The following is a 16,238-nucleotide window of genomic DNA, read 5'->3' as shown; positions in this document are numbered from 1 at the left end:
AGGACCAACCTCTGTTCTTACAATCAGAAAGACATGACAGAGGATTCGAACCATGGAATCCTTCATATACAAATTCATAATGTCCATCTTGGAATAAAGGCGAATAATGCCGAGTGAGGGGTCAAGTAAGGAATGATGGCGCCCCAGTGATACCCTGTAATAAAACTTAGAGGTGTGATTCATTGTTAATATTTTCTTCCATTTGATTGTCAAACTTAAAATTACTAGGGCACCTTGTTGTATATATATATATTTAGACAAAAGTAGATCGATGGCTAGGTTATCAGAATGAAGCGAGATGTAATGCGTAATTTATGGGAAAAACGTTGGGCAGAAAACACCATGAAGTATGGATTTATTTTGTCCATTCATAACATTTTATCTATAGTGATTGAAATGATCACACAATCTTCCGAGTAAGAGTAACATCGGTATGGTTACCTCTATGGGTTACCTTTCCTTAACCTTGATTCAGTACTTAGCGGCAAAAATCGAAACAAATCAAAACTCGTGAAAAAACCTGGTCTTGTAAGTTTTGTTAGAGCACACAATTGCGAAATTCGATTTGATTAATAGTTAACAAAATCTGTCCAGTACATGCTCTAAATTTGAGCATGACGAGATGCAAATCACATTATCCAGCTTCATGTAAGATAAAATTTACTAAATCTATCGCATTACATAATAAATAAACAAGCCTGATCGAAAGACCAGTAAGTAGAGGCCTACTAGTAACATATTAAGTGCCCCCATCCAATTCATAGTCATTCGCGGGTTTCGTTGCGTGTTCATGCGTTTGTGTCAAAATGGCGCTGATAGCAGGGCTCAAAACGCTCCTGTTGATTGCCTTAATGGCTACATCATGTCTTCAGTATGTCATGTGTCAAATGAATCCAGAATTTGGAAGTTTAGTAAGAAGGTACAAAGAAGGTAAGTTGGTTGAAATTCACATAAAGTTGGCGTCACAATCAGAGGCGCATAACATAAAAAAGTATCTAGTTGTAGTTAGGATATATTAGGAATGTTATCGTCTGTACTCTGTAGAGTTAGTCTGCATAGTAACAAAAGTATTTAAAAAATATTTACACCTTCCTTACGTAGCCTAAGTAACGACGTGTATAATATAGTAATTCTTTCAAAATGATATATTAATGATGCTTGTAAATTAATTACTTCGCTTCGGATAGATCATACATTCATATCTACATATGATATAATTATAGTCACGGAATTGTTAGTTTCTCTCGTCACATTCATCAATGATAATTATTTCAATACCACTTTGCTCATTGTGTTGTTTATCATACCGATTATTGTATTCACTAATCATAATTATTATAGAACCCAACGACGTTTCAAAATAATAGTGAAGAGTGCGACTTTGATTTCGGCTGTAGCCTTACTCCTGAAATCTGTGCCACTCTCAAAACAACGAAATCCACCTCAGGGGCTCGTTTCATAAAACTTGTTATGATACCAAATTTGAAGTAACAGTGCATAGCTACTGAAATCCTTAAATCTGATTGGTTCATAGTAAATTTCTTATAGAAACTGTTCATTTGTTATGATAACGTGTCTTTATGAAACGGGACCCAGAATGACCACAGCCTTTGTGTTAAACAGAAAACATACCATCGGTAGGTTTATCTATTTCGATGACTAGACTAACCAAGAAATTACGTTTGAAACTTTGATGCCCCTAATAATGCATAATCATATCACCATTTTTTTTAAAAATAAAATCAACAATTACATAGTATCTGAATTAAGTTGATAACAAAATGAAAAATAATTACCTCGCATTGTCATTGTGTATAAAAGGTCAAGTCCACCTCAGAAAAATGTTGATTTGAATCAATAGAGAAAAATCAGACAAGCACAATGCTGAAAATTTCATCAAAATCGGATGTAAAATAAGAAAGTTATGACATTTCAAAGTTTTGCTTATTTTCAACAAAATAGTTACATGAACGAGCCAGTTACATCTAAATGAGAGAGGCGATGATGTCACCCACTCACTATTTCTTTTGTTTTTTATTGTTTGAATTATAGAATATTTCAATTTTTACGAATTTGACGATTAGGACTGTTGCACCCACAAATGTAATAACGCCCACAAATGTAAAAACACTTTACCCACAAATGTAATAATTTTTGATCGCCCACAAATGTAATAATGACTTTACCCACAAATGTAATAAATTTGAAGGGATTTTTGGCGAATCCGTTCTAAACTAAAATCCTATAGTAATGCGTTCATATAGCACAAAAGTGCAGCCTTTTTTCAGACCGGGTTAATAAAACATCAAAGTACAAGTCCAAAGTCTTTTTCCAGACCCGGTTGTTTCAAAAATTATAATATAAATCCAAAGTCTTTTTTCCAGACCCGGTTGTTAAAAAAAATATAATAAAAGTCCAGTCTTTTTTTTCCAGACCCGGTTGTTTAAAAAATTGTGATATAAGTCCAAAGTCTTTTTTCCAGACCCGGTTGTTTCAAAAATTATAATATAAATCCAAAGTCTTTTTTCCAGACCCGGTTGTTTCAGGAATTTTAATAAGTCCAAAGTCTTTTCCCAGACCCAGTTATTTCAAAATTTATAACATAAGTCCAAACTAAGATACGATAATGATATTCCTGTGGAAAAAATGGGAATTGAGCTTAGTCTTTTCTCCAGACCCAGTTAATTAAAACTGGTGGAATTAATGTCTTTGTTGTTGTTTCAACTTATACGGTGTATATTGTGAATATATGCACTAAGAGTAAATTGAGAATCAAGCGTAGTCTTTTCTCCAGACCCGGTTACCTGTTATTTAAACATTATGAATAACAGTTTAAAAACAGTATAAAGAGCCCATAATCTTAGTAATGCTGGATATAGCGTAGTCTTTCAGCCCGACCATTTTTTTCTTTAAAAAAACGCTAATAGTAAGAATTAAAAAAAATCAAAGTCTAAGACCAAACAAACCTTCAACCTAAGAACCTGTTTTAAAAAAAGTTTAGACTGTTGTCTTTATTCCAGACCTAAAACAGTTACGAAAAAAAATCTTCTATCATAAGACCTTATATTCTTATTCTCGTGGAATAACACGAGTTTTAAAACGTACTCTTTCCTCCAGACCCGGCTATTAAAAAAAGTAACTGAAAAACTTCAAATCTAAGACCAAATTTCCAAAGTTTCACCCAGTAAAAATATGTCTTTTTTTATAGATAATACTACTAACCCTACTAACGCGTGGGTAAAGCAAACATCCTTTCTCCAGACTTGGTTACTATTTGAAAAATAAAATAATTTTTACAAATATTCTAAAACGAATACCCAATAATCTTATTACTGTGGAACAACATGAAGACCGATTGTCGAAGATCGACTTTCCTCCAGACACAATTATTTCAGGAATAAAAAAATCAATAAAACTCAACCCCCAACAACGAATCTAAGAACCAACAATCCTCCAAATTAAGACCATGCATGTAGAAAAGCACATGTTTAGAGCGTTGTCTTTATTCCAGACCCGGTGATTTAAAAATGATTTAAACAATCCTAAAAACAAAAGACTCATATTCTTATTCTTGTGGAATAACACGAGTATTATGCTTAGTCTTTCGTCTGGACCCGGTTATTCAAAAGATAAAGAAATATTGAAAAAAAATGACAGGAGACCAATCTTCAAAATTAAACCCACTTAAAATGCTTGGGCTTAGAGTGTTGTCTTTACCCCTCACCGACGTATATTATAACTTTTGAAACGAACGGGTCTGAAAAAAAGACTTTGGACTTGCATTATAATTTTTGAATTAACCGGGTCTGGAAAAAGACTTTGGACGTATATTATAATTTTGAAACAACCGGGTCTGGTAAAAATACTTTGGACGTATATTATAATTTTGAAAAACCGGGTCTGGAAAAAGACTTGGACTTGTACTGTAATATTTCATTAACCGGGTCTGGAAAAAAGACTGAACTTTAGTGCTCTTTGAACGCATTACTATAGGATATTAATTTAGAACGAATTCGCCAAAAATCACTTCAAATTTATTACATTTGTGGGTAAAGTCATTATTACATTTGTGGGTAAAGTGCATTATTACATTTGTGGGTAAAGTGTAATTACATTTGTGGGCGTTATTACATTTGTGGGTAAAGTGTTATTACATTTGTGGGCGATCAAAAATTATTACATTTGTGGGTAAAGTGTTATTACATTTGTGGGCGTTATTACATTTGTGGGTAAAGTGTTATTACATTTGTGGGCGATTATTACATTTGTGGGTGTAACAAGGACCTCCTTGCCTGAAACACAAAATGTTAAACTAATTTAATTCCATGTGTTCAGGGAGGAATGAAACTTCATTTCACATGACAATGACGAGAAAATAAAAATATTTCATATTTCATATAATAAAATACAAAAGAAATAGTGAGTGAGTGATGTCATCAGTTCCCTCATTTGGATGTAACTGGCTCGTTCATATAACTATTTTGTTGAAAATAAGCGAAACTTTAAAATGCCAAAACTTTCTTATTTTACATCCGATTTTGATGAAATTTTCAGTGTTATGCTTGTTGAATTTTTCTCTTTTTATTGAAATCAAGTTTTTGTTGGGATGGACTTGTCCTTTAATGCTGCTTCTCATTGTGTATTAATGCTGCTTCTAAAACAAAAAAGTACAGCCATTATTGTCTTGTCCCCCCCCCTCCCCCCTCACTCTCTCATACTCATTTTTGTTTAGATGCTAGAGTTAGAGCAGCTGCATCTTCCAAGGATGATCTCAAAGTATTACTTACGGAACGAGGCATAGATGTAGAGAATATGGAGTCAATTTTGGAGGATGATCATCAACTTGCGCAGGTTCGTTTAAGGGTATTCCGAGGAGAAGATACTCACTTACCTATGGCGCAAACAAATACACGAAATTCATATTTGGGCCGAGGAAACATAGCACACCAAGAACGCCCTGTGCCGTTGGCCTATTAGAAATGGTCCTAAACATGCTAGATGATATGTTCTTTGAATCTTTCATATCGGTTATCGGAAGTAAATATATATATATATATATATATATATATATATATATATATATATAGCAAAAACTGTGGTGTTAACCGGTGTACATAGAGGACCACACCAGTTATTTTACACCGGTGTTAAATTGGTGGTGTTAGTTTTACACCGGTAGGTGTTATTACAACACCTTTTGCTGTTACATTTAAACTCTTTGGTGTTATGTTTAATATCTAGGGTGTAATTTTAACACCTCAGGGTGTGGTCCTCTATTAACACCAATTGGTGTCAGTTTTAACACCACAGTTTTTACAGGGTATTCCTCGGCGCGTTCCTACACACACACACACACACACCCTCACACACGTCCTCGATTATGTCGTGATGTAGTCCATGGATACCATGGTTACATTCATGCACATGTCAAAGACGACGACATTGTCGCAGACAAGACAAGAGAAAGATTAGAAGAAAGAAAACTGCTGATTTTGCTTTTTGTGGAAGAATAGTTGAATCGCTGATTGAAGATAAATTACGATAAACAAAAACATTCTAATTTTCTTCACGATTATTACAGTTTGTGAAAACCCATCTGAGCGAGGCTGTAGAAGGTGCCAAGCAGGTTGAAATAGAAGGTAAACTCTGGTATGGTCTTGATGATGATACACTCCTATCTGAGATCTGCTTCCAGGATACCATGCAGTACTTTTCTGATCTAGACAAGGGTGAATTATACGCCCGTAGAAGTAAGTAAATTCAACTTTATAGACTTGACAGAGAAAGTGATAAATTATTGTTCCCCACCCGATATTTTAAAAAGCCACAGAACTAAACAGTATGCTAACTCTCTTTCCAACATAAATTTCCCTCAAATATTGTTCAAATTAATAACATATTAAGACAACCCGCTGATTATGGGAGCTTTATCGAATGAAGGTTAATTTTAGGTAGCATGTTTGACACTAATCCTAACCACTCCGTATACAATGATTCCGGTAAAGTATCGTCATATACGCCAAATTCAAATGGTTCATTTCGCGCCATCATCATGATCACAAACATGACAAATAACGAGGCTGAACCTATCGATTGTAGCCCATCTCGCTGGTCTAAATATTATAGGAATCTACCACGCCATACTACATCCAGTTTTCTTGTGAACATATAAAAAAAAACAGTTTTCTATGTCTTCTTATATTGGACTAAATGCCTAAAAAACAAAAGTTACCAAAGATTGCGGTAACGGCTATTCTAATCAAACCGAAATACTAGCTAAAATCAGAGATAATCGTGACACAAGCAAATGCTTTATTTTTCGACAAGTGCGGCTTGAGACACGATGGTGCTAACATATCGAAAGCAAAAGCCGTCATGTGTTCTCCACCAGAGTCAAACAGCCTTTTTGAACAATCCATGTTGAATCCTTTTATAATCACGTAGGAAAAAATGGACAATAAACCCGTTTTTTGTTCTTACAGAAATCTCGTAACGTCTTCTGTTCTATCAAATAATCAATTTGTTCACAGCTTATTTACTTTTGCAAAGTTCAGTTTTGTCGATCTTCTGTTTGTTATTTTAATTATCACAGTCTATTTTAAGCAAGGGCTCTGGCTTGTATGATCCTATCGTGAAAAATAATATGCAAATGCGATGCATGTCTTCAAACAAACACTGTGTCTTTGAGCATTTTTTTTCCATTATGATTTCGTAGAGGTGCTTTAAGCATGCAAGCAATTACTCTTATGTATGCATTCGGATCTGTGTTTTGGTAGGTTTCTTCCACAAAACGCTAGTTCGAATTGTAAGTATTCTGATATTTTATATACATGTATACATATATATATATATATATATATATATATATATATATATATATATATATATATATATATATATATATATATATATATATATATATAAAACATCCATTTTGGTGCCAATCTTAACCTGTTAACATTTTACAAGTTTACAAAATGTTGAGAACCTTTATCTCTTTGGTCCAACTGAGATTGAACTTTTTTGTTTCCTTTATCATAGTGCGTGGGGCACACGGCGACGTCATGTCCGTACTAGAGACGAGTGAATTTACATGGAACTTCAAAGAGTACGGCAATTATTGGCTATGCACTTCCAACACAGCAAACAAGACATCGGGAGTACCTTCCTTCGACGCCCAGTACTGTGCCACTTTTGGATTCGGGGTAAGAGTGGTTGTTAATTCCCACATCCAATCTCACATTTCGCCCTGAATACTGTCAAAACTCTAAAACCAGAAACGGTTAGAACTAGTTGCATGCACCCCTCCCTACCCTCTCGAGATCACCCAAGTAATTGTGAATAGGCTGTGTATGTTTTATTTATTTTTCCGAATCACCCTGGATACTTTCAACCCGGCAAGTATTTTGTCCTTGAACAAATAATATTTAAAAAAAAAATACACGAGGGAGTTGGAAGAAGGGTAGAATTGGCGAGACAACGACATGCAAAATAATTCCAGTTAGTGCCCACGAAAAAAAAAAAGTTTTGATGTAGTGGTTTGTAGTGATGTCAGTTGGTTTGTTGGTCGGTTGGTTGAATGAGAGCGGATAACATTATGACTGAAAAAGGCGTTTTATTCATGAGACAATATTTGAGTTTATTACCTACACCGAGCATATTAAGACTGGTAGTGTGAGGCAAGTGCCGTATAGTTACAAAGGTGTTCACTGAAAATGATTATATCGATCAGTTTATATATGTTCAAAACTTTTTTTTATTCCATTCATGTTTTTAGTTTGCGATATGGGGTACATGTTCACCCAATACATGTACAACCAAGGAGATTCAAGCAGTATCAGACGCAAGTGAGTATGACAATGGAATTAAATGTAACTCGTTTCTTCTCAAAATGACAAAATTGGGCCTCTAAAATAACTTTAATGCAGGTGCGACTTTCAATGTTTCTATTCTGAAAGGTATAAAGTTCAAGACTTTTGTTCATATTGTTAACTAGTTGTCTCCACATCCTACTCTTGTGTCTCAATCATTGGACAGAAATTTCCAAATCTTACCCTTATTTTTTTGTAAGAAAGTCGATTTTAGAATATCATAGCGGTTCAAATTATATTGGTAAAGAGGCCTACATACCGGTAGTTGAAATATGCTTTTATCTTGTTTAGAGCATACGAACGGCTCCATCATTTACGGTCATGGCGCCACAATGCAGTCTTTTAAGAAGATTCTTTGCAAAAAACGATGTTACTTGGGAGTTATTTTATCGTTCATTGATAATTGAATAGTCAAATGGAAAAGGGATACAGTCAGGAAACAAATTCCGGGTTTCGTTTAAATTCTAGATAATTATATTAAACAAGTTTAGCATAAAGTCATTTGGCATGAGAACAAGATGATAACGACTATCGTATTATTCGCATAAGACGAACATTCTTTATTGTAATTTCAAGAGATTATTCTGGTTACTCTGTTCTCAGTAGGTCAGTTATTGAGATGTATTATATCGTCTTTATTTTCAGTTTGGAAGGCCCTTAATGTAGAGTCACCTGTCTACTATGAATGTAATGAACCAGAGGAATGGAGGACTGCCGATATCGCTTTCTTGTAAGTTTTTTTTTCAAAGTTATTTAATGATGCTAACAAGAATACTACTTTCAGCTGCACATATTTACCTATTTTTGGATCAGTCCATGTTCGGTTTCCATGAGTTGATTATGTTTAATATGTTAGATTACATAGAGGAGGATGTTAGAATCTGTTCAAAAAATATTTGTGCTTTGTAATCGCCAAAATTAAACTTAAGTTTACATCTTTTGAAAATAGACCTTTCATAAAACTGTTAATTGTTACCTTTTAGGGCTCTGATGTCGTTCTTTGTGGCTATGGTAGTAGGGGGTACATTTTATGATATGTACCTCCACAAGATGGTGTTGGCCAAGGTATTGCGACAAACGAAAATACAACACAGCGAAAATGACCTTGCCAGTGACGAGTCCAAGACAGCCACGTCATCTGTTGATGATCCGGATCTAGAAATGGGTTCCGAGGTCAAAGAAAATGGCGCCAAATGCAATGGAGGATTTGAGAAAGGAGAGGACAATTTGAAAGATGAGAAGAAAGTGCCCATGGAGATCAAAGAGGAAGGAATGACTTTGAAGAAGGAGAAGAAAACGAAGATTGACTTGAAGTGGGGTAAGGCTGTTTAGTATATACACTCAAATAGATTTCTAGCGAAGTTTACTTCGACTCGTCTCAGTCAGTCAATGTATTTTTAATTGATCGATTAATTTTCCTAATAATGTATTTCATTTCATTCAAACTAGACTGCACGTCGCTTGGAGAAATTAGATAAATGGAAGTAATTGTTTCATTGTTTCGTCACAGCTATCCTGGACGGAGTAATGATGTCCTTCTCAGTTGTTTCCAATTGCCCAAAGATCTTAAGTGCCAAGAAAACGAAGGGTAACTTGGCCGCTCTCAACGGTTTAAGAGTCATCAGTATGTTCTGGGTCATCCTTGGCCACTCGTTCCAGTTCCAGTTTAGTCACTTCGGTATGTGACAGGCCGTACGGTTTTTATTTACATACTCATCTTATGAAATTGCCACAATCATGATTTGAAATGAGGAAAAGATTCAAAACGTATTTTGCAGTGGTATATGTCGAAAAACTTGATAATGAGCGGGTACGGGGATATGAAAGTAATTTCACTTTGTGGGTGCACGAAGCTTCCTCGTTGTGGCGTGCAGGGGACAGAGCCTGTATAGGGGGGGGGGGGCAGAGGGCAAAATCCGGTGAAAATTTAATTTCACCCCTTGGTCAGTGACATAACTATCAATTTTAGCCATTACACAGCTGCTCATTGAAGACTTTAAGATGTCCCTTGTCCCCTCTCCCATGCGTGCATTTTATTGGGACTTTCCCTATTTGACCATAAGTATAATACAAGCTAGACAAAGTACTTCCAAACTTTCTTATGAGAGTTACGATTTGCAAATGTTAATCACATTTACTAAATGATGAGGTTTTATTTCTATTGCAGTTAGACTTTTTATTCTTTAATCGTTCATACAGTATTGATAAACGTAAATGTGTTAGATTGTGCCCCTCTCTCTCTCTCTTTCAAAAACTGGTTGCCTGGGTAAATAGATGTCACATGTCTGTTAAAAAAAAATCTGACATGAATTGCTCCACTTTCGAATTCATTGTCAAATAAGTTGATAGTCAGGCAAAAAAGTCTTTGAAATTCATGAATTATTGTATCATAATCACCCGAGACTATCAGTACCAATTGTTTATGTTAGCTTTGTTTTGAACATACATTCATGTCTTTTTATTGGTTAAGTATGCTAATGGTTGTATATTTTGCTGTTTTACAGACAATGCCAACGAAGTGTTCACTAAGATTCAAACCTTCGGAGGGTTGGCCATTGTCAACGCAACCTATTCCGTGGACACATTCTTCGTGCTCAGGTGATTGTCAGTCATGTGATCAATGATGAACAGGGTCCAGAACCCACTTTCTAATTCAATTATAAAAAAATCCTCATTACCCTACTTCAAAATCCAATGGCGACCACGATAGGACAATGATTAGTAAAGTTTGTGTCCATATGGTATTGACTGCGATAATACAATATTTTCATTCAAACTTCAATGACAAAACATTACAAGGAATCTCCATTTCATCTTGTGAATCTGAATGAGGGCTGAACGTGTGGGAAAAAGGATGACCATGACCTAGCTGTAGAAAAAAAGTGGTCAATCAAGTTCATTAGGTTGTTCGATAAGCAGATGTGATTCAGGTCTGAACCTCTATGATTTGTTCAAGTCGACTTTCTTACCAAAAAACGAAAGTAAAGTGTGGACATTTTTTGCCCAATGCTTGCGACACAGAGTAGGATGTGGAGACAGTTAGTATAATAGGAACGAATGTAACTTCAACTTTACACCATTCAGAACAGAAACGTTCAAAATCGAACATGTGAATATGTTCCCAATGTTACGTAGTTCCCAGTGGATGTGTCCGTAGGCTAGCTCACAAGGTACAAGTTATGGTTATAGATTGGATAGATTCGATTAATGTTCGATTAATGGTTAGTTGCGAACATAAAAAGTACGATGTATAGTTCAATCATTGTCAACTATCGGTCTTATGAACCCAAACGCTTCCATTGTGTGTGTGTTTTTTTTTTTTTTTTTTTTTACTCTAGTGGTTTCCTTGTAACATACATCACACTGAAACAGATCGAAAGTAAACGACTAGGTAGTGTTTTCAGCTGGTTCATGTTTTACTTCCATCGTTGGTGGCGCCTCACTCCTGCCCTAATGGCGAACATCGGAATTTGGGCCTTACTGAAACCACACTTTGGGCAGGGTGTCTTGACTGATGGCTTCCATGACCAAGTTCGAACTAAATGCGGCGAAACCTGGTGGGCTTACATGCTCTATATCAACAATCTATACCCATGGCCAAATGACCTTACCAATACTGTAAGTATCAGCAGGAGTTCATTGTCATTCAACATACCTAGTAATATTTAATTTCCTTAATGGCTTACTCTTTATCATTATCTTGTTACAGGAGTGATGACTGTAGTTGGGTCAAAGTATTATTTTGGATTTCGTTCACTGAGGCGTGACAGGAGAGGAATTGTATTTATATAAATAGTGGTCTCGAAATGGCCATCACCATTTTTTGACAAAAAAAACTTGTTATGGCAATGAAGGGCAAATCTGGCGACGAGTCCATTTCGACCTCTCCAATAGGTCTTTGACCAGAAAGGCCTGAAGAATTACTATTATGCAGGATAAATTCAAGGTTACTGTATATCTTAATCTCTGGCAAATGCCTGTTCGTTGATCCCATTCTGGTCGTGCGTGTCAATAAATGTCTAGGTACTTGGTAGATGTCACAGAGTCAAGCAGCATTCGTTTTGGTGGCTGATGCCAGTTGTTTTCCTAGTGACAGTAGTAACCTCGCATTTCTTGGTCATTAATTGATTCCATCTTCTAGTCTGAGACAGAGTTTCATATTTTCTTCTTCATCGCTTCTTATTACTGTTAGATGACCATACATGCTAACATCATCAGCAAATAATCAGCAAAGCAATGTCGTATGTAATTAATACGTTAGATGTAGATACATTGATCTACCGTTCTGAATGTGTGTAAATAAATTTATTTGATTGTATTTTGCAGTGTTTTGGTCATGCATGGTACCTGGCAAACGATATGCAATTCTACATCATCAGTCCTCTTATTCTCATCATCCTATACAAGTAAGTGAAATCTAAATATGACATTGGCGTCAAAACAATTGATCGTCTGATAATGTTTGGATTTGTATATGAATTAACAATAACAACAAATGGACATGTAATATTTAAAGATAGATAGCTCGGCAAGATAACAATTTAAGATCTTATCAAGATATTTTGTTACTCATTAACTCCTTATTGTTAATTTACAGGAATGGCAAAGCAGGATTGGCTCTTATTGCTTCTCTTCTTCTAGTCTCGCTAGGATCATTGGCTGGTCTTAACTATTATTATGGAGTCAACATGGATCCCTGGTATCAACAACCGTGAGTGATTTTATAAAGCAGTGATCGTTTCATAAAGAATACAAAGAAAACTGTTTCTGATCTTGATATGAATGAATATAATGGTCAAAGTAAAAATTATAGCATTTGCATCGTCAAGCTGCAGCGTACTAAAAAGTCATCAGTGGAACATCTCATTTCACCCTTATACATTAACTTCAATTCTAAAAAATCGTCACCGGTTACCGGTATACAAAAGAATAGAATTCAAAATCTTACTCCAAACATGGAAAACATCTCATGGTCAATCCCCTGTATATCTTCAAGACCTAATCTCAGAAGACACTCCAGCAAGAAATCTCAGCTCCTCTACTAACAAGGAGTCGAATGTGCAAAGAACAACTCTAGGAGAAAAATACATTTCTTCAGCTTCGTCTCTCTGAAACGCCCTTTCACTGACTGAGGATGTGATCAGCAGAATCACAATCGTCATTTAATTGATTCAAAACAAATCGACATTTCAAATGGCCCATTGCAATAACAAAAAGATTGAAATTGACTAATTCTATCGAATTTCTGCAGGAGTAAGACTCTATTTGTTTCTGATGTCCGTGTGTTTTCTCTCCATTTGTCATTTTCTTTTAGTTTTCTGCATGTGCTTGAGAATTTGAAGGGTTATTTATAATTCCCTTAATTTTCCAATCGTCACAATTCTATTTTCTAATAATTCGTATTATCATATTAAACTACAGACCTTATAACGACCGATTGGCAGACTACCCTGACAAAGACATAATATACGCCAAACCTTATACCAGAATTTCAACTTACCTCGTCGGCATGGTGATGGGATACATCATCTTCAAACTCAAAGGAAAGAAAGTCAAACTTAGGAAGGTATGTACTTTTATTTTTAAAATGTTTTAATCATTAAAAAGATACTCAATAGGCTAAGAAAGTTTTCAACGATTAATAATTCTACCCAGACTAACTACAAGGTTTTCACAAATGGCTGTGCAACTGTTTCAGGCCACCTGCATCGGATCAGAGGATGTTGCTGCGATCGCTCGGTGTCTTGCGAATACTCGATGTTACAGACGGACTCACAAAGCCGTGATGATCATGGCAATTCGTGTCTGAAATTTCGAACATGTTTAACTCGAGGTACAATCCGATGCGACCACAACTAGGATTTCCCACAAGAATCTCGAACATGTCAAGCTTTCATAAGAGCATGAATTATTGAAAAATCTTATTAATGTCTTCCTTAGATCTACGTCTTGACTGGCTGGTTGATTGCTCTCGGCACCCTCTTTGCTGTGGTCTACGGTGCTTACGGTTGCCTAAATCGCTACATAGAACAGTGGGAGTCGATGATCTATTTGACGTTCGGTCGCCTTGCTTGGGGTATAGGCATTGCTTGGATCATCTTCGCTTGTCTTAATGGATACGGAGGTATTAAACGACAATATATATAAAACACAAGAAATCTATCAATACGATGCCCGTGGAAGCCAAAAGCGCACAAATTGAATAAGTTGTGCTGGGTAACATAATAATAAAGAAAAAAAAGAATTTAAAATTAAGGGAGCCTTGAATATAAAACAACACTAATTTTAATTTCATTCATTTCTAAATGATTGTATGACGATGTTATTCTCCTGTCGAACCTTCCAGATAGGAGCTCCTCAAATAGACAAAAAATACTATATCACTCCATCTTAATCCAATACAACCAAGGCTTATTACAATTATTTGCATCATATTTTCTGTTGGTCTTCGTGAATACCAATCCATTCGTAAGTCTTAAAATCTATACAACTTCAAACTTCCTAATGAAAATGAATAATTTTTGTAAAAGAGGAATGATTTGACACAAAAATGCTAGGCTATTACATTGTCATCATGGAAGGGATATCTGATCATATTCATAATCTTGGTACAAATTGTTTGGGGTTTTTATTAGGACCTATTGGAGTTTTGTTAGACTGGTCTTTCTGGATACCAATGGCCCGGCTTACATACTGCGCCTATCTGCTTCACCCAACATGGATCTTTGCTGCTGTCACTTTCAACAAGACTCTCTTTCATATGGATTATCTGTCGTTTGTAAGTCTGACATTACTCTGCTCACCCTGTTCCAGTAAAAGCGCAAAAGCGCATAATTTCAACATAAAGTGAGCTTCAGATAAGGTCAAGTGCATTCATTAGTTTCTGTTTCTATTTTTATGGCAACTCCCGTAGGAACTCGACAGGACAGCTTTTGCTGGTTAACGCCAAGCTGGTATATAATTACTTAATTTTACGTCTAGGTTAATCAGTCATATTGGCTGACCTTATATATATTACTCTTGGGTCATGTTATCAAAGTGGAGACAATGGCAGAGAGGGGATTCGAACTCACAACCGTGCGATTATGAGTTCAATGCTCTAACCACTGGACCAAACGACCCGCAAATTAATGTGATTTTAACGACCAATGGAAAAAGGAAAGAGGATGGACTGAAATATCACATTATTTTCTGAATATTATGTCAAAATCTATCATAAAAGTGGATTTTGTAATAAAAAATGTGGAAACTTTTGCTCGCTCGACTTTTTTTTCCAAACGCATGTTGCTACGAAACTTTATCGTTGGGTAACCTGGAGATATATAAGGAATTTCAAGTTGTACCCTTGAACTAAACAATATGAAGGGATTAACCTTAGCGCTATTGGTTCGAACTTTTGACACATTCGTTATTCTGCGCACCGCCAACCTCGTTATGCTCCAAGACCGTATAGTTTAACTTTTTGACGTGAATCGTCAAATACAAAACCTCTCATATACCTACCCGTGATAATACGTAAAATGCTAAATCATTTATCATAATCTCATTGTCATTTATTAGTTCATCGTTCCTTCCTGTCTTTATTTTTCAGAGCTACTTCTATGTGGGGAATCTGGTCTTCTCTTATGCGATAGCCTTGGTCATGTCTTTGGTGTTGGAAAGTCCTCCAATGGGACTAGAGAAAGTCATGTTCGGAAAATTCAACACGAAATAAGGATCTCGCAGATAAAGTTATTCATTATGGCATAAGCTTCTTTGAAATGTAAGTCCTCCCCAACAAAAGTACTGTCTTGTATAAATGGAGGACAACTAAAGGAACATAACGTTGAAATTTAAAATCTTAAAACAGTAAAAAAAAATTATCTCCTTATCTTCTATGTCCTCTATATACCTCTGATGATAAGATCGTCTATAATTTCCATCATTAGTCCCTCTCCCTCAATTTCTCCCCCTCTCTCTCTCTCGCTCTGTGTTCTTCCTTTCTCTCTTGTGAAAGTGTTAGTACCTTTACCTCGATATACACGCAAATGTTAATTTTGAATAAGTGATTATATAAAACGTTAGCGAATATAATGATAAGAATTTCATTAGTTCATATTTTCCAGTTTATTGATGCATGTGGATTATCTCTTAGCTTCTCATATTTTTTACCGAATAAACCTTTTTAAGATCAAATTTGTCTGACTTAATTGGTAAATATCGTTGTGTCCTGGCTAAGAGGAGTATATTTCATAACTATAAGCAGATATCGTGTGAACCCCCCCCCCAAAAAAAAAAAAAAAAACCTCTTTAGAAATGAATTATGAAAATGGTACATAAATAACATAAATGCCATAGAACAATGCCATGACAACGGACGGCGCCTCA

At 35.6% G+C, this 16,238-nt stretch overlaps 1 protein-coding gene across 1 annotated transcript; it reads left to right on the top strand.

Annotated features, from left to right (window-relative positions):
- The first annotated feature begins 741 nt into the window (after positions 1–741).
- On the top strand, positions 742–16,163 carry LOC121427176 (nose resistant to fluoxetine protein 6-like). The gene is made up of 16 exons (XM_041623443.1): positions 742–930; positions 4,733–4,851; positions 5,582–5,750; positions 7,042–7,205; positions 7,778–7,847; positions 8,517–8,601; positions 8,855–9,189; positions 9,382–9,549; positions 10,376–10,469; positions 11,210–11,489; positions 12,198–12,277; positions 12,469–12,582; positions 13,293–13,437; positions 13,812–13,995; positions 14,507–14,649; positions 15,463–16,163. Exons 1-16 carry the CDS (start codon positions 807–809, stop codon positions 15,583–15,585), a joined length of 2,397 nt encoding a protein of 798 aa, XP_041479377.1. The 5' UTR covers positions 742–806; the 3' UTR covers positions 15,586–16,163.
- Positions 16,164–16,238: the final 75 nt, after the last annotated feature.

This window comes from Lytechinus variegatus, chromosome 1 (genome assembly GCF_018143015.1).
Source record: "Lytechinus variegatus isolate NC3 chromosome 1, Lvar_3.0, whole genome shotgun sequence".
Taxonomy (NCBI): Eukaryota; Metazoa; Echinodermata; class Echinoidea; order Temnopleuroida; family Toxopneustidae; genus Lytechinus; species Lytechinus variegatus.
This window is presented reverse-complemented; position numbering and strand designations above follow the sequence as displayed.

What these genes read in the sequence shown, in the direction of transcription:
- LOC121427176 (XM_041623443.1), top strand. Translation starts at nt 807, where the DNA reads ATGGCGCTGATAGCAGGGCTCAAAACGCTCCTGTTGATTGCCTTAATG. An exon ending in TCAAGCAGTATCAGACGCAA is followed by an intron (nt 7,848 to 8,516) that starts GTGAGTATGACA and finishes CTTTATTTTCAG; the next exon opens with TTTGGAAGGCCCTTAATGTA. An exon ending in GATCCCTGGTATCAACAACC is followed by an intron (nt 12,583 to 13,292) that starts GTGAGTGATTTT and finishes ATTAAACTACAG; the next exon opens with ACCTTATAACGACCGATTGG.